Source organism: Oncorhynchus clarkii, chromosome 28, assembly GCF_045791955.1.
Source record: "Oncorhynchus clarkii lewisi isolate Uvic-CL-2024 chromosome 28, UVic_Ocla_1.0, whole genome shotgun sequence".
NCBI lineage: Eukaryota > Metazoa > Chordata > Actinopteri > Salmoniformes > Salmonidae > Oncorhynchus > Oncorhynchus clarkii.
Genome location: NC_092174.1, coordinates 34,947,313 through 34,973,963, shown reverse-complemented (window position 1 = coordinate 34,973,963; position 26,651 = coordinate 34,947,313). Strand labels below are relative to the sequence as shown.

Below are 26,651 nucleotides of genomic sequence, written 5' to 3'. Positions count from 1 at the left end.
GAGGACTTGTTTTAGTATGGGCAGCACCATTGAGGACTTCAACTGGGTGGGACCTCCTATGGGTTAAGGAAGGATCACATAATTCCATCCAGGTCATCAGGAGGGATCAGCCAATGAATTAAACTAGTGAGGAAACATTCCTTAACTCCAGGTGGCAGTAAATCTCCAACCTTGGCTTTTTACCTGTTCAAACAACACACTCTAGGTGGCAGTATGCACCCTTTTTGCCATCTCGTAGATGAAAGTTGACTAGTTCAAAATGGAGATGCTCACAGACGCCATAATGGAACGATGCGAAGTTATCCAAGTCTATGGTTGTAACTGACCTCCCAGCCTTTTGACAAATGGCATCTGTCTGCCATGCTTTCATCAGGTGTGACTGACCACTACGGCATCTGACCGATCCAAGTCTTGGATCAGGAAAAACTTTTCTAGATAAACGTGTGTTGTCTGTGGGAGACATTATGCGCACAAACCAAAGGCGGCGACCTTGGTAGGGCAATCTTTATTGCATATGAATGACAGGACCTGACATTGCCTCCCATTCATTCTCGTATCTGTATGTATCAGACAGTGGTGAAACCAGTTTACATTGTGTTCAACTGCTGTGGCTCCTGCTTTATGGTCTGTTTAACGCTCCAGTCTTCCAATATAAACACTTACATTCGGTACACTACCAATATGCTGTAATAACTCCTTATGACACCTGTTATGTCAGTGTTACGCAGGCCTTATGACAGACTTCAAGTAAAGTGTTAGTGAAGAGAGCCTTCATCAAACTGCGCTTTTCCTTCATATAGAACAGTTTTATACAACTTTATATATATGACACATGGTTTCCAGACTACTAATAAACATTGCTGTGGTAAAACAGTTTGACGTTATTGGAACTCCTGGCATACAGAAGCATTATTCTTCTCACCACAGTGGAGTGTACACTTCAAAGGGCCACTAAAGAGTAGGCTATACACTTCAGGGCCCTAGAGTGTTCCTGTTCGCACGGGTCTGCACTATCTGTACCTGAGGTAGCTCATACAGATAGATCTTAACTAAAAGCCACATCTACATAGCAGCAAAATAAACCAAATCATTTTGTAGCACAAATGAACAAGGAGACATGAGAAACCAAGTTGGACTTGCTAAAGCTTTGCATGTGCTCAACGTTTCACCTGTTATTTCCCATCTACAATATAAAACGTGAAGGTAGAATAGACAATAAAACAGAGTAAGGGAAGGGTACAATTTCAAAGCAAAGTGGGAAATAAGAAAATTATGTTTCTAGGCGTTTTGTCTTTTATTCATTTGAGAACAGGTGCAGACGGGGCACTGCCTAGTGAGAGTTCAGTACATTGAGTGTGTTTGACCCCCTGTACAGACTGAGATTGCAGATATGTCACTCCTACACATGAAATGTACATTGAATTTCCTCCAGATGATTTGAGTATTGAAACCTTAATCTTTACAATAAAGCTGATCCTTATATGGTTTCATTGTGTTCTGCTAAACAGACGTCATTGCCTGAACAGGCCTAGCACTCAGCACATTGTAGAGGGATGGATCCACGGAGGACCTAAACTGCCTAAAACCAACTTCTTTCACACAGCCAGATTATATTAATCCAGGAGTAGATTTCATTCTTGATTCAAGATCTAAAAACGTGACTTTATGAACATATTAAATATGAGCTTCTGTCCGACAGTCTGGGACTGAAGCTTAGCCTTAGTCCAGGACTATTTCAAGAAGTCATGTCCATGAAACCAAATCATCTTGATTATAAGTGCAATTTAGTCCAAGGTTTACTGTGAGTCTGGCAAACCAACTGATCTATTCTGGGGATTCAAGCCACATCCCAAATCGACCTCTAGCACCAACATACTGGTGTAGATCTGAACTGACTGCAGAGGTCTAAGCAATATGGAGAACATTCCACTTGGCCTATCCAGGCACAAGGTGGAGATAGTTTAATGCCTATCCAATCCCTTCAGATCTACAGGAAGTGCCTTCTATAGTAGAAGCTAGTGGACTATTTAGGAATGGACTTCTGATGGGGATTCCAATAAACAACTAACCGTGTTGCTTTTTGTTTACAGTTTACCTCTCCACCAATAAGAGCCCAGTTCAACATTAGCAAGGGGTGTGGCCTAGCCCCACTTAAGTCCCCATGGCAACAGACACAGCATGTCCAATGGCATGCACAAGGGGTAGAGCTTCTCTTCCTTCCCCTCTCTCTCTCTCTCTCTGTAAAGCAGGTACACCTTCAGGATCAGAACACAGTGCAACATTTCGGCAAAGCTACTTGGAAACATTAGCAGTGTCTCCACCTCCACTCTGTCTTTCTCTTTCCCCATCTCACGTGTCATCCATTCCATTCTATTCAGCCAAACAAATTCACGTCCCTTTCACTGCGGCTGGGGGATTCTGAATACCCAACACCACTCCATTTCCCATATTAGGATCAGTTCTGCTATAGGATTGGCCGGTGGGCCTGTCAGTCATGTCCATCAGCCATTCAGTAGGAGGAGATTGAGGAGGAGGCAGGCTGAAGGGAGCCTGAGGAGTTGGTGCGTCTCATGTGAGGGAGGAGGTACGTGTCAGTGCCCAGCTGGTGAACGTCGAAACGAGCCTCCTTACGGTAGGCCAGACAGCGCCGGATAAACGCCTGACAGGGAGAGATAGAGAAGGAAGATGGAGCGAGAGATGTTAGTTAATCTATAGAATATGGATCAGCTTCTCATGCTTTGTCTGTCCTAGTCACATTCAGACATGTCCTGACGAGTGTACAATTCAGAGTAAGTATGAGTCACCTTGGCCTCTGTGCTGGCCTGGGGCTTGGCAGGGAACTGGACCTCGGTGGCTTTGAGGATGGTGTTCTCCTGAAGGATGTCCTGCTGAGACTGGTTATGGCCAAATGGCTGCATGAACACACACACAGTTAAAACAAAACTGAGGTATAACTGACTGGGCCTAAAATTCACCTTTTGGTCTACCAACCACTGTGGTAAATTATTTTACAAGAAATTACAGATGCTTATGCTTTGCAATTTTTCTAAAACAATAAATGCATTACTAATAAGAAGTAATGTGATATATTGTTTAATTTCATTTTTTGTGACCTGAGTCTTTTAACCGAAATGTCACAGATGACAAATATGTTCACCTGCCCCTTTAAGGGCGGGGGGGTTACCGTGGTAACCTCCAGTCATGTTTGTTCCTGTGAGATTGAGTCTGACTAGTTAGTAGAAGCATTGTCTTCTCTCCCTAGCAGTAGAAACTCAAACATAGAAAACAACCTCGCTTGTGAACAAAACAATGGAAATAGCCAAGAAACATAAGGACAAAGTCTCAGTAGATTTTTGCTTTAAGTAAATTAGACCAACTTTTACTTTGAAAACAACTACTGCAGTATTTGACTATACATTATCATAATTAACGTTTTTTTATTCACAAATGCGAGTGAAATGCTCAAACTGTGAAGCCCTGACCACCCGCCAACGTGGCTGGTAAAATAGACATCTTACCCGCCAATGCCAAAATCTACCCGCATTTGGCAGGTGTTAATTTTAGGCCCTGATCACTGAGAAAAATAAAATGAGTACACTTCAGAGGTACCCTAATGAGTGTGAGTGCTTACCTTCCGTCCATAGAGGCACTGGAAGAAGATGACCCCGACCGACCAGACGTCCACTTTGTTAGAGATCTTAGGAGGCTCCTTGCCTACTACAAAACACTCTGGGGGAAGGTACCTGGACAAGGGGAAAACATGAAGAAAGCAATATACAATAGAAAAAAACCTAATATAACTATTTGTGTGTCATGTGTTGTGTGTCGTGTCTCACCAGTATGTGCCAGCTCCCTGTGAGGTGAGGTCCATGCCGTCCACACCATAGTTGTCATCATCCATGATCTTAGACAGCCCAAAGTCTGTGATCTTTATCTCTCCACATGCAGTCCCATCCACCAGCAAGATATTACCTGCACAGACAAGAGGCGTGAGTTGAGTATGTGTGTATGTCACCGACACAAACATGAGTCACTGTGTGAACGAGTGTGTGTGTGTGTGTGTGTGTGCCTGGTTTGAGGTTGTAGTGTGTGTCACAGGAGGTTGGTGGCACCTTAATTGGGGAGGACGGGTTTGTGGTAATGACTGGAGTGGAATCAGTGGAATGGTATCAAATACATCAGACACATGGTTTCCAGGTGTTTGATACCATTCCATTTACTCTGTTCCAGACATTATTATGAGCTGTCCTCCCCTCAGCAGCCTCCTGTGGTGTGTGTGTAAATGGTTTGAGGTCGTAGCGGATGTGTGTGTGTGTGTACCTGGTTTGAGGTCGTAGTGTATGATGGGGGGTTTGATCTCGTTGAGGTATCGCAGGGCATTGACTATCTGCATGACGATAGACCGCGCCTCCTTCTCTGACATCAGCTTGTTCTGTTTCAGATAGAAGTCCAAGTCGTTCCCCTCACAGAACTCTAGAACCGTACAGAACCTAAAGGCAGAGAGAAAGAGAAAGCGTGAGAGCAAAATTGCAAGATTATGTTATAATGCTGTAATTGCATCAAATGGTTGTTTTTGCAACAGAATAGAGGGTTCTTATAACTCTATTGTGTCTGTGTGAACTGAAAGTGGGCCTCTGGGAGATTCAACACTGACAGGAGATTTACCATGTCTTTGGGTGATATCAGGGGGCCAGACCCTGGTTTCTACACAATGATAACAGTTTTTACAGCCGATACTGTCTGCTGTGAATTATAAGTGTCTTTCATACAAATCTTAACCCATTCCATACATCTGTTGTTTGTCATGTAGATTGAAGGAGGATGGACTTTGCTATAAAATGCTGTGGCTCAAACCAGCTTGTTGAGTTCTGTGGTCACCTCCAGGGGTGATTACCGACCAGCTCCCTTACTGCAGTAATTAAATAATAAAGTTGGATTGTTTTGAAGAAATCTTAGTCTCTCCTTTTGATTACAAAAATTCCACCACAATTTTGGCGACGAGGATGGGATGATAAACTTCAATTTATCTGATTGTTCCCAGTGAAACTCAGGTTAACCGTGCATAGGTAGTTGCATTAGATGCAACCAGGGGAAAGCCATTCTCCACTATTTGGAGCAGATCGGATCCCCACCTGGCTGAGAGCGTCAGCTGAATGGATACATAATTTAGAACAGAATTGGATTAAGGGTGAGACTTGAACATGCACAGAATTAATAGTACTAATTAAACATTAACTGAACAAGTGATGAAAAGATAAAAAAGAAAAACAACATAAAAAAATAACAAAAGCCCCTGTTGAGGGTACACTTAGAGCGAGGTGTTCCTTAAGAGGGCCACAGCTGGGGTGACTAGCAGGACTGAGTTGTGTTGATTAGAGTGTTCTTAAGTGCGGAATCCTTTGACATGATTGTTAATTAGCCAGTTGTGGGCGACCAAAAGTCCAGATCCGTGGTACTGGGTTGATCACAGTAGGATTGCTGAGGTTAACTTCTTGACCATACTTGAGACGCAGACGTCTCAAGTATGCACCTGGAAATGCAAATGCGCTACGCTAAATGCTAAATGTACTCGTTACAACTCAATCTTTGATCAAAATTCACAAGCAGGGTATTGAATTAAAGCTACACTCGTTGTGAACCTAGCCAGCAAGTCAGATTTTTAAAATGCTTTTCGGCGAAAGCATGAGAAGCTATTATCTGATAGCATGCACCCCCCAAAATGCCAGCACGACACGTAAACAACAGATTTTGCGGTAGCCGGCGCTACCCAAAACGCAGAAATAAAATATAAAACATTCATTACCTTTGACGAGCTTCTTTCTTGGCACTCCTATATGCCCCATAAACATCACTATTGGGTCTTTTTTTCGTTTAAATCGGTCCATATATACCCAAAATAGCTTTGTATGGAAGCTGTGTCATTCAGAAAAAAACATTGTTTTTAAACGCTGCGTAATTTTTTAAAATTAAAAAAGTCGACGATAAACTTTCACAAAACACTTCGAAATACTTTTGTAATCCAACTTTAGGTATTAGTAAACGTTTATAATCTATCAAAATGATTACAGGGCGATGTATTTTCAATAGGTCTTCGCTTGCAAATCAATGGCTGCTAATGTCTTCATCAACAACATCCGGGTGAAGACTGGGAAAATGGATGCCAGATAGATGGATTTTCCAACAATTAATTCAATTGAAAATGACGACAATGGCGACATCGTGTGGAATTTGTATGAATTGCAGGCAGGTCGATATTAAATTCTGTTCTCTTTTAACAACTCGTGGAAGTGACTTATGGAAATTATTTTTAGCTTTCAGAGAGCAGTTTTTCTTGCGTTTTTCAATGAAACACACGATCTGTTATAGTCACAGCCGTGATTTAACCAGTTTTATAAACTTCAGAGTGTTTTCTATCCACACATACTAATCATATGCATATACTATATTCCTGGCATGAGTAGCAGGACGCTGAAAAGTTGCGCGATTTTTAACAGAATGTTCGAAAAAGGAGGGGGTAGAAGTAAGAGGTTTTAACGTATTGAATGAAGAACGAGAGTGCAGGTGACGCCTTTGCGAGGCATCTGACTTTAGTGAAGTTCAAATTTTAACATGTATGTAATTGATAAAAACTTTTGTTAACTTGTCTGGGAACGGGGTACCCCTCGCCAGCAGCCAATGAAATTGCAGTGCGCCAAATACAAATCAACAGAAATCTCATAAATCTAATTTCTCAAACATACAAGTATTAGGCACCATTTTAAAGATAACATTCTCGTTAATCCAGCTACAGTTTCTGATCTCAAAAATGCTTTACAGCGAAAACTCCACAAATGATTATGTTCGGTCACCACCAAGTCACAGAAAAACCCAGCCATTTTTCCAGCCAAAGAGAGGAGTCACAAAAATAGAGATAAAATAAATCACTAACCATTGATGATCTTCATCAGATGACACTCATAGGACTTCATGTTACACAATACATGTATGTTTTGTTAGATAAATTCATATTTATATCCAAAAATCGCATTTTACATTGCCGTGTTTATGTTCAGTAGTTCCAAAACATGCTGTGATTTTGCAGAGAGCCACATCAATTTACAGAAATACTCCAAATAAATGTTGATGAAAATACAAGTGTTATGCATGGAACTTTAGATAACCTTCTCCTTAATGCAACCGCTGTGTCAGATTTGTTTAAAAAAAACAACGGAAAAAGCATACCATGCAATAATCTGAGTACGGGTACGGAGCTCGGAGCCAAAAATCCGCCATGTTGCGCAGTCAACATTAGTCAGAAATAGCATTATAAATTTTAACTTACCTTTGATGATCTTCATCAGAATGCACTCCCACGAATCCCAGTTCCACGATAAATGTTTGATTTGTTTGATCAAGTTCATCATTTATGTCCATATACCTCCTTTTGTTAGGGTGTTTGGTAAACAAATCGAAACGCTCATGCAACTTCCAGCGGAATTTTCGTCCGACCTTTCCGCTGGAAGTTGCACGAGCGTTTCAATTTGTTTACCAAACGCCCTGTTGTGGGACCACTAATAAGGCTATATTTTGATAATGGTATGGGTTTCCCTGTTCATATAGACAGGGTTTGAAATCCTGTGAGGGTAATCTTTGTAGAAGCGTTCTGTGTGGGCGCGATAGGTTGAGTCTGTGGGTAACCTTTCAATGATGTTCTGTGAGGACATCTTACCAATCCTGTGTGGATGGTTATTTAGTCATGTTCTGTGTAAGCATTCGATCAAACCTGTGTGGGTGATCATGAAGGCTCTGTGTGAGCCTGAGATAAATAATAATTAGTAGATAAGTTAATGGTATGCAATGGTTTCAAATAGTTAAGTAACTATGTGAAAGCTATAAACTATTCCTGCAGGTTATAAAAAATATTGTTTAAATGTGTTTGGGAACAGTACTGTGTGAGTGTGTAAATAAGATAAACATTTGCATAATAAGATGATTGAAATTTGGTTAAAAAATGTTGACTTAAATGTTATTTCCATCGCTGCCCATCATAGAATATCTCGGGCAGTATTGAGAGAGGGACGTTAGCAGCAAGTCTATAGTTTCTGGGAGCCTAGACTTTGCGTGGTTCCTGGGAGGTTAGAGAACTGTTGAGGATCCCATGACAGGCCGGTCATTGTACGGGAAATACAAGTATTTTTTTTTGTTTCCACTGGGAGTATGTTTGGAGCGCTGCTTCGTAGCTGGGGAGAGTCCTTGAAAACACACATGGAATGGATGATGTGAGTACGTAATCAGATATGAAAATATGATGAGTTGTATGTGTGTATAATCGACAACTGGAGATTTGTAAAGTAATACTGGGAACATAATGAGATGCAACTTAAACAACCAATAAGTAGACGTATGTAGGTTTTGAGTTGGAGGAAGAAGAGGGATGAGTACAACCCCAAGAACACCATCCCAACCGTGAAGCATGGAGGAGGAAACATCATTATTTGGGGATGCTTTTCTGCAAAGGGGACAGGACGACTGCACCTGAGGGGAGGATGGATGGGGCCATGTATCGCGAGATCTTGGCCAACAACCTCCTTCCCTCAGTAAGAGCATTGAAGATGGGTCGTGGCTGGGTCTTCCAGCATGACAACGACCCGAAACACACAGCCAGGGCAACTAAGGAGTGGCTCCGTAAGAAGCATCTCAAGGTCCTGGAGTGGCCTAGCCAGTCTCCAGACCTGAACCCAATAGAACATCTTTGGAGGGAGCTGAACGTCCGTATTGCCCAGCGACAGCCCCGAAACCTGAAGGATCTGGAGAAGGTTTGTATGGAGGAGTGGGCCAAAATCCCTGCTGCAGTGTGTGCAAACCTGGTCAAGAACTACAGGAAACGTATGATCTCTGTAATTGCAAACAAAGGTTTCTGGACCAAATATTACATTCAGCTTGTCTGATGTATCAAATACTTATGTCATGCAATAAAATGCAAATTAATTACTTAAAAAATCATACAATGTGATTTTCTGGATTTTTGTTTTAGATCTCGTCTCTCACAGTTGAGGTGTACCTATGATACAAATTACAGACCTCTACATGCTTTGTAAGTAGGAAAACCTGCAAAATTGGCAGTGTTTCAAATACTTGTTCTCCCCACTGTACATCTCGTGTCTGAATTGGGACTGCTTGTCTCTATACTGACTCTTAGCTTGTTTGATTGCCTTGCGGAGGGAATAGCTACACTGTTTGTATTCGCTCATTTTTCCGGTCGCCTTGCCATGATTAAAAGCAATGGTTCGCGCTTTCAGTTTTGCGCAAATGCTGCCATCAATCCACGGTTTCTGGTTGAGGAAGGTTGTAATAGTCATCCTGGGAACAACATCACCGATGCACTAGCTAATAAACTTTCTCACTGAATCAGCGTAAACATCAATGTTGTTGTCTGAGGCTATCCAGAACATATCCCAGTCCACGTGATCGAAGCAACCTTGAAGCGTGTAATCCGATAGGTCGGACCAACGTCAAGCAGACATGAGCACTGGCGTTCGTTTCCTGTTTAAGTTTCTGTCTATATGCTGGGAGCAACAAAATGGAGTCCTGGTCCAGATTTGCCAAAAGGATGGCTTTGTATGGGTCGCGGAAGTTAGAGTAACAATGATCCAGAATGCTGCCAGCCCGGGTCATGCAATCAATATACTGATAAACTTTAGGGAGCCTTGTTTTCATATTCGTTTTGTGGAAAAAACCCCAGCTACAATAAATTCAGCCACAGGAAATATGGTTTCCAGTTTACATAGAGTCCAATGCAGTTCTTTCAGGGCCGTCGAGGTGTCTGCGTCGGGGGGGGGGTACACGGCTGTGATTATAATCGAAGACAATTCTCTTGGTAGATAATGCGGTCGGCATTTGATTGTAAGGAATTCTAGGTCAGATGAACAAAAGGACTTAAGTCCTGTATGTTATTATGATCACACCACGACTCGTTAATCATAAGGCATACACCCCCGCCCTTCCTGTTACCAGAGAGATATTTGTTTCTGTTGGCGCGATGCGTGAAGAAACCGGGTGGCTGTATCGACTCTGATAACATATCCCGAGTGAGCCATGTTTCCGTGAAACAGAGAATGATACAATCTCTGATGTCTCTCTGGAAGGCAACCCTTGCTCTAATTTCGTCTACCTTGTTGTCAAGAGACTGGACATTGGCGAGTAGTATACTCGGGAGCGGATAGTGATGTGACCGTCTACGGAGCCTGACCAGAAGGCCGCTCAGTCTGCGGCACTGTTTTTCTGGGATCTGATCCATTGTCCTGGGTGGTGGTCCGAACAGAGGATCCGCTTCGGGAAAGTCATATTCCTGGTAGTAATGTTGGTAAGTTGACGTTGCTCTTATATCCAACAGTTCTTCCCGGCTGTATGTAATAAGACTTAACATTTCCTGGGGTAACAACGTAAGTATTAATACATAAAAAAAACTAAATACTGCTAGTTTCCTAAGAACGCGAAGCGAGACGACCATCTCTGTCGGCGCCATCTCTGGTCAGTCGGTCACGAGCAGGAACCCATACAATGAGTTATTGCTTTCATGCTTCTTGGTTTTTGAAGAATGTATGCATTTTCTACATGTGAATTAATGTTTTTTAACTTCTTGCTCCTACTTGAGACGCAGATGTCTCAAGTAGACACCTGGAAATGCAAATGCGCTACGCTAAATGCTAAATGTACTCGTTAAAACTCAAACCTTTATCAAAATTCACATGCAGGGTATTGAATTAAAGCTACACTCGTTGTGAACCTAGCCAACAAGTCCGATTTTTAAAATGCTTTTCGGCGAAAGCATGAGAAGCTATTATCTGATAGCATGCAACACCCCAAAATGCCTGAATGCGATGTAAACAAAGATATAGCTTAGCCGGCGCTACACAAAACGCAGAAATAAAATATAAAACATTCATTACCTTTGACGAGCTTCTTTCTTGGCACTCCTATATGCCCCATAAACATCACTATTGGGTCTTTTTTTCGTTTAAATCGGTCCATATATACCCAAAATAGCTTTCTATGGAAGCTGTGTCATTCAGAAAAAAACATCGTTTTTAAACGCTGCGTCATTTTTAAAATTAAAAAAGTCGACGATAAACTTTCACAAAACACTTCGAAATACTTTTGTAATCCAACTTTAGGTATTAGTAAACGTTTATAATCTATCAAAATGATTACAGGGCGATGCATATTCAATAGCTCCTCGTTTTCAAATCAATGGCTGCCAATGTGCACATTCAAAACATCCTGGTGGAGACCGGAAGAAACGGAATCCAGTTAGTTGGATTTACCAAGAAAAAACTCCCTTGAAAATGACGACAATGGCGACATCGTGTGGAATCTGTAGGAATTGCATGCAGGTCGATAATACATTTTGTGCCCTTTTAACAACCCATGAAAGTGACGCATGGAAATAATTTTTAGCTTTCAGAGAGCAGTTTTTCTTGCGCTTTTCAATGAAACACACGATCTGTTATAGTCACAGCCGTGATTTAACCAGTTTTAGAAACTTCAGAGTGTTTTCTATCTACACATACTAATCATATGCATATACTATATTCCTGGCATGAGTAGCAGGACGCTGAAAAGTTGCGCGATTTTTAACAGAATGTTCGAAAAAGGAGGGGGTAGACTTAACAGGTTTTAAATGTTGTAATTTTCTTTTAAGTTGAGAGGACTCTCAAAATGGGGGCATGTGATGGCAAAATTGCAAGATCATGTTATAATGTTGTAATTGCATCAAATGGTTGTATTATGCAACAGAATAGAGGGTTATTATAACTCTATTGTGTCTGTACGAACTGAAAGTGGGCCTCTGGGAGATGTAACACTGGCAGGAGATTTACGATGTCTTTGGGTGATACCGCATTCCAGAGGATGAGTTAATGTTTCTGTACTCAGGTACCAGGGGGAGATGGCTCCAGTATGGAGTTGGTGGGCCAGACCTTGGTCTCTACACAATGAGGACAGATACTGTCTGCTGTGAATTATAAGTATCTTTCATACAAATCTTAACCTTGTGACCCATTCCATACATCTGTTGTTAGTCATGTAGACTGAAGAGGAATGGACTTTGTTATAAAATGCTGTGGCTCAAACCAGGGAGTTTTTCCTAGCCACCGTGCTTCTACACCTGCATTGCTTGCTGTTTGGGGTTTTAGGCTGGGTTTCTGTACAGCACTTTGAGATATCAGCTGATGTACCAAGGGCTATATAAATAAATTTGATTTGATTTGTTTAGTTCTCAGTGATCACCTCCAGGGGTGATTACCGACCAGCTCCATTACTGCACTAATTAAATAATTAAGTTTGTTTGTTTTTGTAATCCTCTCGATTACAATAATTCCACCACAAGAGAAAAACAGAGAAAGAGTGTGAGCAAGAGAAACAGAGAGAAACAGAGAAGACAATGGACTCCATTAACTATAACCTAAGAGGCATCTCAACAGTCTAAAATGGCTTCCTCTCCTTCATCTGATCTGTGAAAGAACTGTACTATGTTTGGGGTAAAACGCCACTTACGTGTCTGTATCCAGGGAGAAGTAGTCATAGAGTTTGACTATTCTGGGGTGGTCCAGCTGTTTGTGTATCCGGTATTCTCTACAGGCATGCCTGGGACAGAAAACAATATTGTGTGTAAGCAAGTCTGGTCAAATACCGTTTAAAACTTGGATGTAAACTTGGTTGTAAATTCTGCGTCTCATACTTGTGATAGTTCTCCTTCTTCTCCTCTCTCCAGTTCTTGTTGAGTTGGTGGATTTTAACGGCTGCGTAGCGCTGCTCAAACAGGTCAAAGGCCTGAAGACACAGAACACACATCAGACAAACACTCACAAGCACAGGTACAGTATGGATCTAGAATCTCTTAATAATCATTCACAAGCACATACCAGTAGTCAATCCATACCTTATAGACTTCACTGAAGCCTCCTCTGCCTAGCAGATACAGCAGCAGGTACCTCTCATTCAGAGTGGGGTGGTCTTTAAACCTGACAGACAGACAGATAGACTGAACAGGCTGCTTCCTATAGTATAAAAGGATAATTTACCCACCACATAACACCTACAAGAGCTGTGGCTCAGTCAGTGGAACATGGCACTTGCAATGCCAAGGGTCGTGGGTTCGATTCCTGCTTGGGCCATCCATATATAAAATGTATCCACACATGACTAAGTTGCTTTGGATAAATGTGTCTGCTAAATGGCATATATTACAATTATTATCTTATGAACACCTAGAAAGTATCAACTTGGCAGTCAGCCACACTACAGCTACTGGCCTACGGATATGTAGGCACTAGGGTTGGGTTTTGAACCAGGAGACAGTGCTGGGGTCAGGACTTCTATATGATTGCGTCTTCCTGTCTTGTACTTACGATGAGCTGTCCTCATTGTTGATCCTCTTCAGCTCTCGGATGTGGAGGTTCCTCACCCTCTCCAACCTCTCCAGCTCTGCCTGGATCTCAGCCTCCTCCTGAGAGACAGTCAACCACATTACTCAGACAGTTAATCGTATTCATTTTAGTACTTTGAACAAACATGTTTGTGTTCATAGTGAAACCAACCTTCTTCAGGTGTCCCAGGCGAAGCTTGAAGATCTCCTCTTGCTCATGATACTCAGCCAGAGTCAACCTAAAAAAAAATGTTGATAAACGTCACTGCACCAACAACGCAAAAGTGTGTGTATCCATCTGCCCGTGCGTATGTATGCCTGTATGTACAAGTGTGTGTGTCCCTCAGTGTATGTGTGTACTCACATCTGAGGCAGGGAGGGTTTGAGGAAAGGGTCGGGGTCATTGCCGTTTACAACCTTGGCTTTGCGCTGTTTGGGTTCGGAGGTGGTTCCTAAGGAGAGGGAGGGGGAGGAGGAGGGGTTGGGAGGCTTCCTTTTGGCTAGCAGCTTCCTCTGACGCTCAATCTCCTCTCTCTGCTGGTTGATACCCTCCTGCTGCCTACACACAGAGAGTGTGTGTGTGTGTGGGGGGGGTTATAAAGTGTTATAGCAGGTCATAAGAAAGTAATCACATATAACAGGTCAAAAGAAAGTCATATCACACATAACAGGTCATAGGAAATGTTATCGTTTCATTATGCTTTGGAGAGCAGACCATGTACATACAGTATATTATATGTGGGTTTGTGAAGTGTGTGTATTCTCACTTGACAAGGTTCTGGAATGCGTATCCGTCGGTCCACTGTTCAGTGTAGGAGGCTCCATGTCGTACAGTGGTGAAGTGACCCAGTCTGAGACGGTCCTGCATGCTCTTCTCTCTGCACGACTGCTTCTCCTGGGTGCTCTACATACACACAAATAGACGCCAGTTACACAATCGCACATGGGCTTGTGTCAGTAACAGACATCCATACAAACAAATCAACACCTTCTCTATGAGTAGTTTCTTGCTCATTGTGATGCATTTGTTCAGTCTCTCCTTGTATTTCTCCAGGAGTTTCTGCTGTTCATCAATCTGTCTCCTCAGGTCACAGTTGGCCTGGAGGGAAAACAATACAGGTATAAACACACAACAGTACACAACCTCTACCCATCACCTATAGTACCCTAACTAGTACAACCTCTACCCATCACCTGTAGTACCCTAACACCTATAGTACCCTAACTAGTACAACCTCTACCCATCACCTATAGTACCCTAACAAGTACAACCTCTACCCATCACCTGTAGTACCCTAACTAGTACAACCTCTACCCATCACCTATAGTACCCTAACTAGTACCACCTCTACCCATCACCTGTAGTACCCTAACTAGTACAACCTCTACCCATCACCTATAGTACCCTAACTAGTACAACCTCTACCCATCACCTGTACTACCCTAACTAGTACAACCTCTACCCATCACCTATAGTACCCTAACTAGTACAACCTCTACCCATCACCTATAGTACCCTAACTAGTACAACCTCTACCCATCACCTGTAGTACCCTAAATAGTACAACCTCTAACCATCACCTATAGTACCCTAACTAGTACAACCTCTACCCATCACCTATAGTACCCTAACTAGTACAACCTCTACCCATCACCTATAGTACCCTAACTAGTACAACCTCTACCCATCACCTATAGTACCCTAACTAGTACAACCTCTACCCATCACCTGTAGTACCCTAACTAGTACAACCTCTACCCATCACCTGTAGTACCCTAACTAGTACAACCTCTACCCATCACCTATAGTACCCTAACTAGTACCACCTCTACCCATCACCTGTAGTACCCTAACTAGTACAACCTCTACCCATCACCTATAGTACCCTAACTAGTACAACCTCTACCCATCACCTGTACTACCCTAACTAGTACAACCTCTACCCATCACCTATAGTACCCTAACTAGTACAACCTCTACCCATCACCTATAGTACCCTAACTAGTACAACCTCTACCCATCACCTGTAGTACCCTAAATAGTACAACCTCTAACCATCACCTATAGTACCCTAACTAGTACAACCTCTACCCATCACCTATAGTACCCTAACTAGTACAACCTCTACCCATCACCTATAGTACCCTAACTAGTACAACCTCTACCCATCACCTATAGTACCCTAACTAGTACAACCTCTACCCATCACCTGTAGTACCCTAACTAGTACAACCTCTACCCATCACCTATAGTACCCTAACTAGTACAACCTCTACCCATCACCTGTACTACCCTAACTAGTACAACCTCTACCCATCACCTATAGTACCCTAACTAGTACAACCTCTACCCATCACCTATAGTACCCTAACTAGTACAACCTCTACCCATCACCTGTAGTACCCTAACTAGTACAACCTCTACCCATCACCTATAGTACCCTAACTAGTACAAACTCTACCCATCACCTATAGTACCCTAACTAGTACAAAATCTACCCATCACCTATAGTACCCTAACTAGTACAACCTCTACCCATCACCTGTAGTACCCTAACTGGTACAACCTCTACCCATCACCTATAGTACCCTAACTAGTACAACCTCTACCCATCACCTGTAGTACCCTAACTAGTACAACCTCTACCCATCACCTATAGTACCCTAACTAGTACAACCTCTACCCATCACCTATAGTACCCTAACTAGTACAACCTCTACCCATCACCTATAGTACCCTAACTAGTACAACCTCTACCCATCACCTATAGTACCCTAACTAGTACAACCTCTACCCATCACCTATAGTACCCTAACTAGTACAACCTCTACCCATCACCTATAGTACCCTAACTAGTACAACCTCTATCCATCACCTATAATACCCTAACTAGTACAACCTCTACCCATCACCTATAGTCCCCTAACTAGTACAACCTCTACCCATCACCTATAGTACCCCAACTAGTACAACCTCTACCCATCACCTATAGTACCCTAACTAGTACAACCTCTACCCATCACCTATAGTACCCTAGCTAGTACAACCTCTACCCATCACCTGTAGTACCCTAACTAGTACAACCTCTACCCATCACCTGTAGTACCCTAACTAGTACAACCTCTACCCATCACCTGTAGTACCCTAACTAGTACAACCTCTACCCATCACCTGTAGTACCCTAACTAGTACAACCTCTACCCATCACCTATAGTACCCTAACACCTATAGTACCCTAACTAGTACAACCTCTACCCATCACCTAATGTACCCTAACTAGTACAACCTCTACCCATCACCTATAGTACCCTATCTAGTACAACCTCTACCCTCTACCCAGCACCTATAATACCCTAACTAGTACAACCTCTACCCATCACCTATAGTACCCTAACTAGTACAACCTCTACCCATCACCTATAGTACCCTAACTAGTACAACCTCTACCCATCACCTATAGTACCCTAACTAGTACAACCTCTACCCATCACCTATAGTACCCTAACACCTATAGTACCCTAACTAGTACAACCTCTACCCATCACCTATAGTACCCTAACTAGTACACCCTCTACCCATCACCTATAGTACCCTAACTAGTACAACCTCTACCCATCACCTATAGTACCCTAACTAGTACAACCTCTACCCATAACCTATAATACCCTAACTAGTACAACCTCTACCCATCACCTGTAGTATCCTAACTAGTACAACCTCTACCCATCACCTGTAGTACCCTAACTAGTACAACCTCTACCCATTACCTATAGTACCCTAACTAGTACAACCTCTACCCATCACCTGTAGTACCCTAACACCTATAGTACCCTAACTAGTACAACCTCTACCCATCACCTATAGTACCCTAACTAGTACAACCTCTAACCATCACCTATAGTACCCTAACTAGTACAACCTCTAACCATCACCTATAGTACCCTAACTAGTACAACCTCTAACCATCACCTATAGTACCCTAACTAGTACAACCTCTACCCATCACCTATAGTACCCTAACTAGTATAACCTCTACCCATCACCTATAGTACCCTAACTAGTACAACCTCTAACCATCACCTATAGTCCCCTAACTAGTACAACCTCTATCCCATCACCTATAGTACCCTAACTAGTACAACCTCTACCCATCACCTATAGTACCTTAACTAGTACAACCTCTACCCATCACCTGTAGTACCCTAGCTAGTACAACCTCTACCCATCACCTGTAGTACCCTAACTAGTACAACCTCTACCCATCACCTGTGGTACCCTAACTAGTACAACCTCTACCCATCACCTGTAGTACCCTAACTAGTACAACCTCTATCCATCACCTGTAGTACCCTAACTAGTACAACCTCTACCCATCACCTGTAGTACCCTAACTAGCACCTAAACTCACCCTAAGCAGGTCATCTATGCGTCCCTCTTTCTTCTCCAGGTCCAGACTCTTGTTGCTCTCCAGAGCAGCCAGTTTCAGACCTGTCAACTCTGTCTGGAGAGAGACAGGAGAGGAGTAGGTGAGAAAGAAGTGTGACAGGTATGAGGAGCATAAGGAGATGTGATAAGAGTTTGAGGAAAGAGAGAGTGTGCCAGTCTTACCTGAACACACTTGCTGGAGGAGGCTTTGTGGTTCATCAGGTGATCTCCGAAACACAGACTGGTAGGAGAGGAGCTGTTCTGTCTGATCTACAGAGAGACAACACACATACAACACTGTTATAAACAAGGTGATGAAACACACACCAAAGCCCAAAAAGGTCCTACCACGTGTGTATACGTACGTTAGAACCAGGTGCAGAGTGAGCACCTTGGTGGGAGTTCTGTGGTGAGCGGAGGAACTGGGGTATAGCCCTCACCGGACTGGAGCCACTCCCCCCCTGGAACTACACATAGGAAACAGCAGGGTGAGGAACAGGAAGTGACATCACATACATATTGCCCAGCAATACACTATGAAAGTCCCGCCTACTTCTTGGATCATGCCCCATACTGTTTTTGAATGCATTCATTTAAGATATATGTATAATTCTATTTGTATTTTAGGATTAATTTTGTTCTACCTAATGGCTTTCATTAAAGTTTTCCATTCTCCCAAGTGACGCAGCGGTCTAATGCTTCCAACACACCGACAGCGTCGTTGCGCAAAATAGTCGCAGCATCATCTAAAAATGTATGCAACAAAAGTTCAACATTCACCTTCTGCTACCATTTCTGTCAAGCTGTCTACACATATAGTTTGACACATACATTCGATAAATCCAACGCATGCACCACAATGAACGCACTGCAACTGCCTTTGCAACGCGGCAAGGCAAACGCAGAGTTTCATTGGAAATGAATGTAATTCTGGTGTACCAAAATGCAATGACGCTGTCCGTGTGTTCGAAGTGTAAGGCGCTAGAGCCGTCACTACAGACCCGGGTTCGATCCCAGGTTATGTTGCAGCCGGCCGAGACCAGGAGACCCATGAGGCAGCGCACAATTGGCCCAGCGTCGTCCGTGTTAGGGCAGGGTTTGGCTGGCCGGGATTTTCTTGTCCCATCGCGCTCTAGTGACTCCTGTGGCGGGCCGGGCGCAGTGCACACTGACTTCAGTCGCTAGTTGTACTGTGTTTCCTCCAACACATTGGTGGAGCTGGCTTACGGGTTAAGCGGGTAGTGTGTCAAGAAGCAGTGCGGCTTGGTTGGATTGTGTTTCGGAGGACACACTCGACCTTTGCCTCTCCCGAGTCCGTACGGGAGTTGCAGCGATGGGACAAGACTAACTACCAATTGGATAATTGGATATCACGAAAAAGGGGTAAAAAGTAAAAATTTGATATAGATACACACACACACACACACACACACACACACACACACACATATATATATATACAAATCTCAAAATAAAACGAGAAAAAAAAATATATATATATATATATATTATTACAATAATAATAATAATAATAATAAAGGGTTTCCATTGCATTATATTTTTCATTATGGAAAACCTTAAAGGCATTGGGTAAAAGTAAATAATCCACTAATAGGAATATCATTTTACATGCATCTTAAATGACTGCTTTCTCAAATATTTGAGGACATGCATAAATTTGAGGACACATTTGTGGAATCCCATTCTTAAAACAGCAAGGGACATGATCCAGGAAGTACATGGGACTTTCATAGTGTATAGAAGAATGTCTCAAGTTGGGAAATTCACAATGTCAACCAATCATAATCATCACACCACGACCCAATCACCAATCATCTCACTTAACCTAACATAGCAGGCGTAGAAAGATGCCTGAGCCGAGTCCCTACTTCCATTTTTCAGCGGAAATGGAAGTTAGATTGAAAATACTGTATCCCTAAAAACAGGATGTTAGCGTTTTCTGGCAACTCCACATAGGCTGCATCTCACTAGACATCTTGCGAGTCAAGACCAACCAGCTTGGCCCATGGAAGGCTTACATTTAGTTTAACTTACACAGAGAGAACACAAAGTGCATATAAATAACAAGTCTGGAACAACTACATAATACGACACTCACATCAAAGTAGTCACTGATCTTGGGCCCCCGTGTGGAAGTCTTCCCTGTGGTAGAGGAGAACACAGAGCAGATACCGTGGGTTAGCAACGCATTAACACAGATAGAGGTTAGCACAGCCCAGGGACCTTACAACAGAATGTAACAATGACACTGTGTCACCTTGTTTAACGGAGAGTGACATTCAGAACATACACTACATGACCAAACGTATGTGGACACCTGCTCGTCGAAGATCTCATTCCAAAATCATGGGCATTAATATGGAGTTTGTGCCCCTTTGATGCTAAAACAGCCTCCAGGCTTCTGGAAAGGTTTTCCACTAGATGTTGGAACATTTCTGCGGGGAATTTCTTCCATTCAGCGACAAGAGCATTAGTGAGATCGGGCAATGATGTTGGGTGATTAGGCCTGGCTCGCAGTCAATGTTCCAATTGATGCCAAATGTGTCCGAAGCGGTTGAGGACAGGGCTCTGTGCAGGCCACTCAAGTTCTTCCACACCAATGTCAACAAACAATTTCTGTATGGACCTTGCTTCGTGCATAAGGACATTGTCATGTTGTAACAGGAAAGGGCCTTCCCCAAACTGTTGCCACAAAGTTGGAAGCACAGAATCGTCTAGAATGTCATTGTATGCTGTAGCATTAAGATTTCCCTTCACTGAAACTAAGGGGTCTAGCCCGAATCATGAAAAACAGACCCAGACCATTATTCATCCTCCACCAAACTTTACAGTTGGCACAATGCATTGGGGCAGTTAGCTTTCTCCTGGCATCCGCCAAACCATGAATAGTCGGTCGGACAGCAGATGGTTAAGTATAATTCATCACGCCAAAGAACACATTTCCACTGCTGCAGAGTCCAATGGCGGAGAGCTTTACACCACTCCAGCCGACGCTTGGCATTGCATATGGTAATCTTAGGCTTGTGTGTGTGTGCAGCTGCTAGGCCATAGAAACCCATTTCATGAAGCTCCCGACGAACAGTTCTTGTGCTGACCTTGCTTCCGGTGGCAGTTTGGAACTTGGTAGATGGTGTTGCAACCAAAGACAGACCTTTTTTATACGCTATGAGCTTCAGCACTTGGCGGTTCCGTTCTGTAAGCTTATGTGGCCTACCATTTCGCGGCTGAAGCATTGTTGCATCTAGATGTTTCCACTTCAGAATAACAGCACTTACAGTTGACCGGGGCAGCTCTAGCAGGGCAGAAATTGAGTGGACTGACTTGTTAGAAAGATGGCATCCTATGACGGTGCCACGTTGAAAGTCACTGAGCTCTTCAGTAAAGCCATTCTACTGCCAATGTTTGTCTATGGAGATTGCATGGCCGTGTGCTTGATTTTAAACACCTTTCAGCAACATGTGTGGCTGAAATAGCCTAATCCACTAATTTGAAGAGGTGTCCACATACTTTTGTATATATAGTTTACCTTATTTAACTGAGTGATACCATGTAACATTCAATATACCTTGTTTAACTGAGTGATACCATGTAACATTCAATATACCTTGTTTAACTGAGTGATACCATGTGACATTCAATATACCTTGTTTAACTGAGTGATACCATGTGACATTCAGAATACACATTGTCTAATGGAAGGGCCCGACTACCGACAGGGAGCTTGCGAGTGAGTGACTTTGACATGAAAATAAATCAAGTACCAAGGAGAATCTAAAATTCCTTCAGGTCCTGACCAGATCATTTCACCCCTGTTTATAATGACTGTTGTTTTTATTTTATTGAAGCATTTATTTATTTTTGACAGGGAGTCAGGTTGAGACCAAGGTCTCTTTTACAAATGAGCCCTGTAATTACAAAGACACACACATCACATGCAAATATAAAATGCAAGACAGGATTACAAAACACAATCATAGAAAACAGGTACAGTGCCTTAAGAAAGTATTCAAACCCCTTGACTTTTTACATTTTGTTGTGTTACAGCCTGAATTCAAAATGGATGAAATAGATTTTTCTCCTCACCCATCTAGACCCCATAATGACAAAATGAAAACATGTTTAGAAACTTCAGCGAATGTATTAAAAATGGGGTGGCTAACCTAGTGGTTAGAGCGTTGGACTAGTAACCAAAAGGTTGCAAGATCGAATCCCTGAGCTGACAAGGTAAAAATCTGTCATTCTGCAAGGCAGTTAACCCACTGTAACTAGGCCGTCATTGAAAATTTGAATTTGTTCTTAACTGACTTGCCTAGTTAAATGGAAATATCTTATTTACATAAGTATTCACACCCCTGAGTCAATACATGCTAGAATCATCTTTGGCAGCGATTACAGCTGTGAGTCTTTCTGGATAAGTCTCTAAGAGCTTTGCACACCTGGATTGTACAATATTTGCATATTATTATTTTTAAAAGTCAAGCTCTGTCAAGTTGGTTATTGATCATTGCTAGACAGCCATTTTCAAGTCTTGCCATAGATTATAAAGCAGATTTAGGCAAAAGTGTAACTCGGCTATTCAGAGTTGTTTTGGATTTGCCTTAAATACAATGCTTTGAATTCATGACAAAGTTTGTTTCTTTGCCAAATTTCTTCCAATTTTAATGCCTTTTTGCAAGGGGTGTGCATACTTTCTGAAGGCACTGTATGTATGTGTCATACCCTGGCTGTTCTCCGATTGGATGTCAGCTTTCCTCTTCCTTCCTCTGGGCGACTCAGAGTGCTTCTTCTCAGGGGTCTGAGAATAAACAAATAGTAAATCACTATTCTGACATTCGCGTGTCCCCTTAGGAAGAGAGTGTATGAGTGTGTGTGTGTGGTGGGGGGGTAGGACAGTAGGAAGGAAGAGTACGTACAGAATATGCAGGAGAACTCCCCCTCTTCATATCAGAGTTCTAGGTAGAGAAAGATACATTCAAAAGAGAGTGAGGAGAGGGTGAGACAGGGATGGAGGAAAGATAGCGAGGAAGGTTGAAAAAGGGAGGAAAGAGAAAGATTGAGGTGGGTCATGCAAGGACAAACAAAGATATCATTCAGTCTCCTGATTAACTGTCCATGGTTCCAAAAATGTAAATGGCTACATAGACAAAATGCCTGCCTTCCCTGTCTCCACTCAAACTAAATGGCGTCTTTTCTTTTAACAGCGAGTAAGCCACCTGTGTGTCGGTGATATGGTGTGACATCTAATCACTGAAACTAGGCCAGACCCGTCCCTCACTGACATCGTCTCTGCATGGTGTGTGTGTCTCACCTCTGACTCTTTGTCGCTGGAAGAGCCGAGACTGCCATAGCTGTGGTTGGAGCACTCGTTGGCCAGACCCTGGACATACAGACAAGTCAGACATAACTGTTTAAGAGTGTGTGTAATGTGCAATTTTCATGTGCTTGCCTTTTAAAAAAACTTTTTGGTGTGTCTGGTATGAGTAAAAACCTGCACGTGTGCGTTTTAGTATTTATGTGTGAGATAGTAATTGCGTAATAACGGGTGTGTCTGTCACCTTGGCCCCGCCGCTGGCGCTGCTTCCTACGGTGTTGCCGCTGACCGCACCCATGAACCTGGCCTCCAGAAGCTCCTGCCTGCGAGGGTCCAGGCTGTGCAGCTCCTCCATGGGGCCTAAACACAACATAACACATATGGCTATGTAAGGATACAACAAACTGTATTCGACTGTCTCACACTACTATCCACTTCCAATAAGTGCACATCAGATAAGTGCAAATGGTTTGAGTGTAGTGCACTTCACCAGTCCCACATCAACTTAGCCTATCTGCTTTTAGTGAACACATTATGGAGCACCAAGCTATAGCACTTACAGTACCAGTCAAAAGTTTGGGCACACCTATTCATTCAAGGTTTTATTTTATTATTTTATTTTTTATTTTCTACATTGTAGAATAATAGTGAAAACAAGAAAACTATGAAATAACACACATGGAATCATGTAGTAACCAAAAAAAGCATCAAACAAATCAAAATATATTTTATATTTGAGATTCTTCAAAGCAGCCACCCTTTGCCTTGATGACAGTTTTGCACACATTTGGCATTCTCTCAACCAGCTTCACGAGGTCGTCCCCTGGAATGCATTTCAGTGAACAGGTGTCCCTTGTTAAAAGTTAATTTGTGGAATTTCTTTCCTTCTTAATGCGTTTGAGCCAATCAGAGGTGTTGTGACAAGGTAGGGTTGGTATACAGAAAACAGCCCTATTTGGTAAAACACCAAGTCCATATTATGGCAACAGCAGCTCAAATAAGTAGAGAAACTATCATTACTTTTTGACATGAAGGTCAGTCAATCCGGGAACATTTCAAGAACTTTGAACGTTTCTTCAAGTGCAGTTGCAAGCACTATGATGAAAGTGGCTCTCATGAGGACCGCCACAGGAAAGGAAGACCCAGAGTTATCTCTGTTGCAGAGGATACGTTCATTAGAGTTACCAGCCTCAGAAAATGCAGCACAAATAAATGCTTCTGAGTTCAAGTAACAGACACATCTCAACATCAACTGTTCAGAGGAGACTGTGTGAATCAGGCCTTCGTGGTCAAATTCCTGCAAAGAAACCACTACTAAAGAACACCAATAAGACATGCTTGGGCCAAGAAACGCAAGCAATGGACATTAGACCGGTGGAAATCTGTCCTTAGATTTTTGGTTCTAATCACCATGTCTTTGTGAGAGGCAGAGTAGGAGAAAGGATCTCTGCATGTGTGGTTCCCATCGTGAAGCATGGAGGAGGAGGAGTGATGGTGCTTTGCTGGTGACACTGTGAGTGATTTACTTAGAATTCAAGGCACACTTAACCAGCATGGCCACCACAGCATTCTACAGTGATACACCATCACATCTGGTTTGCGCTTAGTGGGACTACCATTTGTTTTTCAAAAGGACAATAACCCAACACACCTCCAGGCTGTGTAAGGGCTATGTAACCAAGAAGGAGAGTGATGGAGTGCTGCATCAGATGACCTGGCCTCCACATTCAACCAACCTCATCCCAACTGAGATGGTTTGGGATGAGTTGGACCACAGAGTGAAGGAAAAGCAGCCAACAAGTGCTCAGCATATATGGGAACTCCTTCAAGACTGTTGGAAAAGCATTCCCGGTGAAGCTGGTTGAGAGAATGCCAAAAGTGTGCAAAGCTGTCATTAAAGCAAGTGGCTACTTTGAAGAATCTAAAATATATTTTGATTTTTTTCAACACTTTTTTGGTTACTACATGATTCCATGTGTCATTTCATAGTTTTGATGTCTTCACTATTATTCTACAATGTAGAAAATAGTCAAAATAAAGAAAAATCCTTGAATGAGTAGGTGTCCAAACTTCTGACTGGTACTGTAGTATGTATCAGGTGTCAACAGTATGTTAGACTGTATGACCAATACAACCTAGCAGTCAGTATTTGGTACTGGACTAGACAAGCACATTAGCTCTGATTCAACAGCTGAGCTGTGGGCCTGAACTTCAACTCAAAGAGTTAACTTTGCCTTCCTGAATCACCAAAACACACAACATGGAATGTCTGACCCTGACACTGACACACACACCTTATGACAGAGGTGCAAGTAAAGGGAAACCAGACAACAGTTATAATGCATTGACAACCGCCAAGCACTAAATATGTCCACAGGAATACCACATCAAGGCCTCATCTTGAACCCAGTCCAGCAGGAAGCCATAGTTACATTGTTATTACAATCCCAATTGGAATATTTTGCAACAGTAACAATTGTGACACACTAATATACTAAAGTAACGTGAGCCTCTGTGACAAACTTCCGTTTCGATGGCATCAGAGTCACAGGCTTTAGTTCTGTTGCATGACAGCAACATTCTATTCTTGTTCTGATGTTGAAGTGATCAGAATGTAGGCCTACACTTCTTTGTTTGGCAAAGAACAAGGAATTTGAATTCATCATAACTCAGTGGATTCGCATGGACCTGCAGTAGCATTGCTGTTCGACGGAAGACTAAAGGCAACTAGCTACCCACAGCTGTTTATCAGAGGTCTCGGCAACATCGCTAGCTAACTACATAAACAACAATGCCTTGGGCTTGGCCATCTGTCGGTCCAGCGGTCTAGACTGCTCTCAGTCCTACTTGTTTTCCACTCAATCGGTCTGCTCCTGTCTGAATATTCCATCGCTATTGTTCTACTGTAGCTGAGTGCTGACACCTTTATAGCGAGGTAACGTTAGCTAGCTACTGTACTGACTGTAACTGACAAGGTTCGGCCATCAATTTGCGGCATCCATTGACATCCATATTTCCGTCGAATTGGGCCGATATAACTGGAAACAGTATCAATTTCCCATCGAACAGACTTCGACGAATGACATTGTTGCTGAATTTACCTTCCTTGGTCTTGGTGGTGGCCGTTATGTGTTGTTGAGAAATCGTTAGGGACGAGGATAGCTGCGACCAAGATGGCGTCGCCTCCAAACTTCCACCACCACTTCCACTGTTACTTTGGACACTCATGAAGCCACTTTACTAGTGAGAGAGCAGACACACGGGCGTCCGTGCAAATCCGAAATCCCAAAAGTGCATCCACCATCAGGCAACTGCTACATAGCCACGGAAATCAATCTAATTTTTACCATTTTTTGTAAACACTTATATTTCAGTAAGCTCTGCAGTGCGTATGCGTCTTGAAGTAGCATGCTAGGATAAAATGTAACCTTTGCATCGATCGAGCGGCTGTCAGCATCAGTTCGCGAACAGCGCTCCAATCCTGGAAT

General features: G+C 42.7%; 1 protein-coding gene across 2 annotated transcripts; it reads right to left on the bottom strand.

Moving 5' to 3' along the window:
- Positions 1-1,275: 1,275 nt before the first annotated feature.
- LOC139386936 (serine/threonine-protein kinase tousled-like 1-B) lies at positions 1,276-26,651 on the bottom strand. Of its 2 annotated transcripts, XM_071132833.1 has the most exons (22): positions 26,265-26,651; positions 23,408-23,523; positions 23,161-23,229; positions 22,766-22,804; positions 22,572-22,647; positions 19,951-19,994; positions 18,197-18,298; positions 18,015-18,101; positions 17,815-17,907; positions 14,394-14,504; positions 14,173-14,309; positions 13,770-13,964; positions 13,578-13,644; positions 13,389-13,486; positions 12,920-13,001; positions 12,719-12,810; positions 12,535-12,624; positions 4,321-4,490; positions 3,837-3,972; positions 3,632-3,743; positions 2,805-2,912; positions 1,276-2,659 (listed from the first exon to the last, which is right to left on the bottom strand). In XM_071132833.1, exons 1-22 carry the CDS (start codon positions 26,389-26,391, stop codon positions 2,510-2,512), a joined length of 2,301 nt encoding a protein of 766 aa, XP_070988934.1. In that variant the 5' UTR covers positions 26,392-26,651; the 3' UTR covers positions 1,276-2,509. The 2 variants fall into 2 exon arrangements, with proteins under 2 accessions (XP_070988934.1, XP_070988935.1); XM_071132834.1 differs by lacking the exon at positions 22,766-22,804.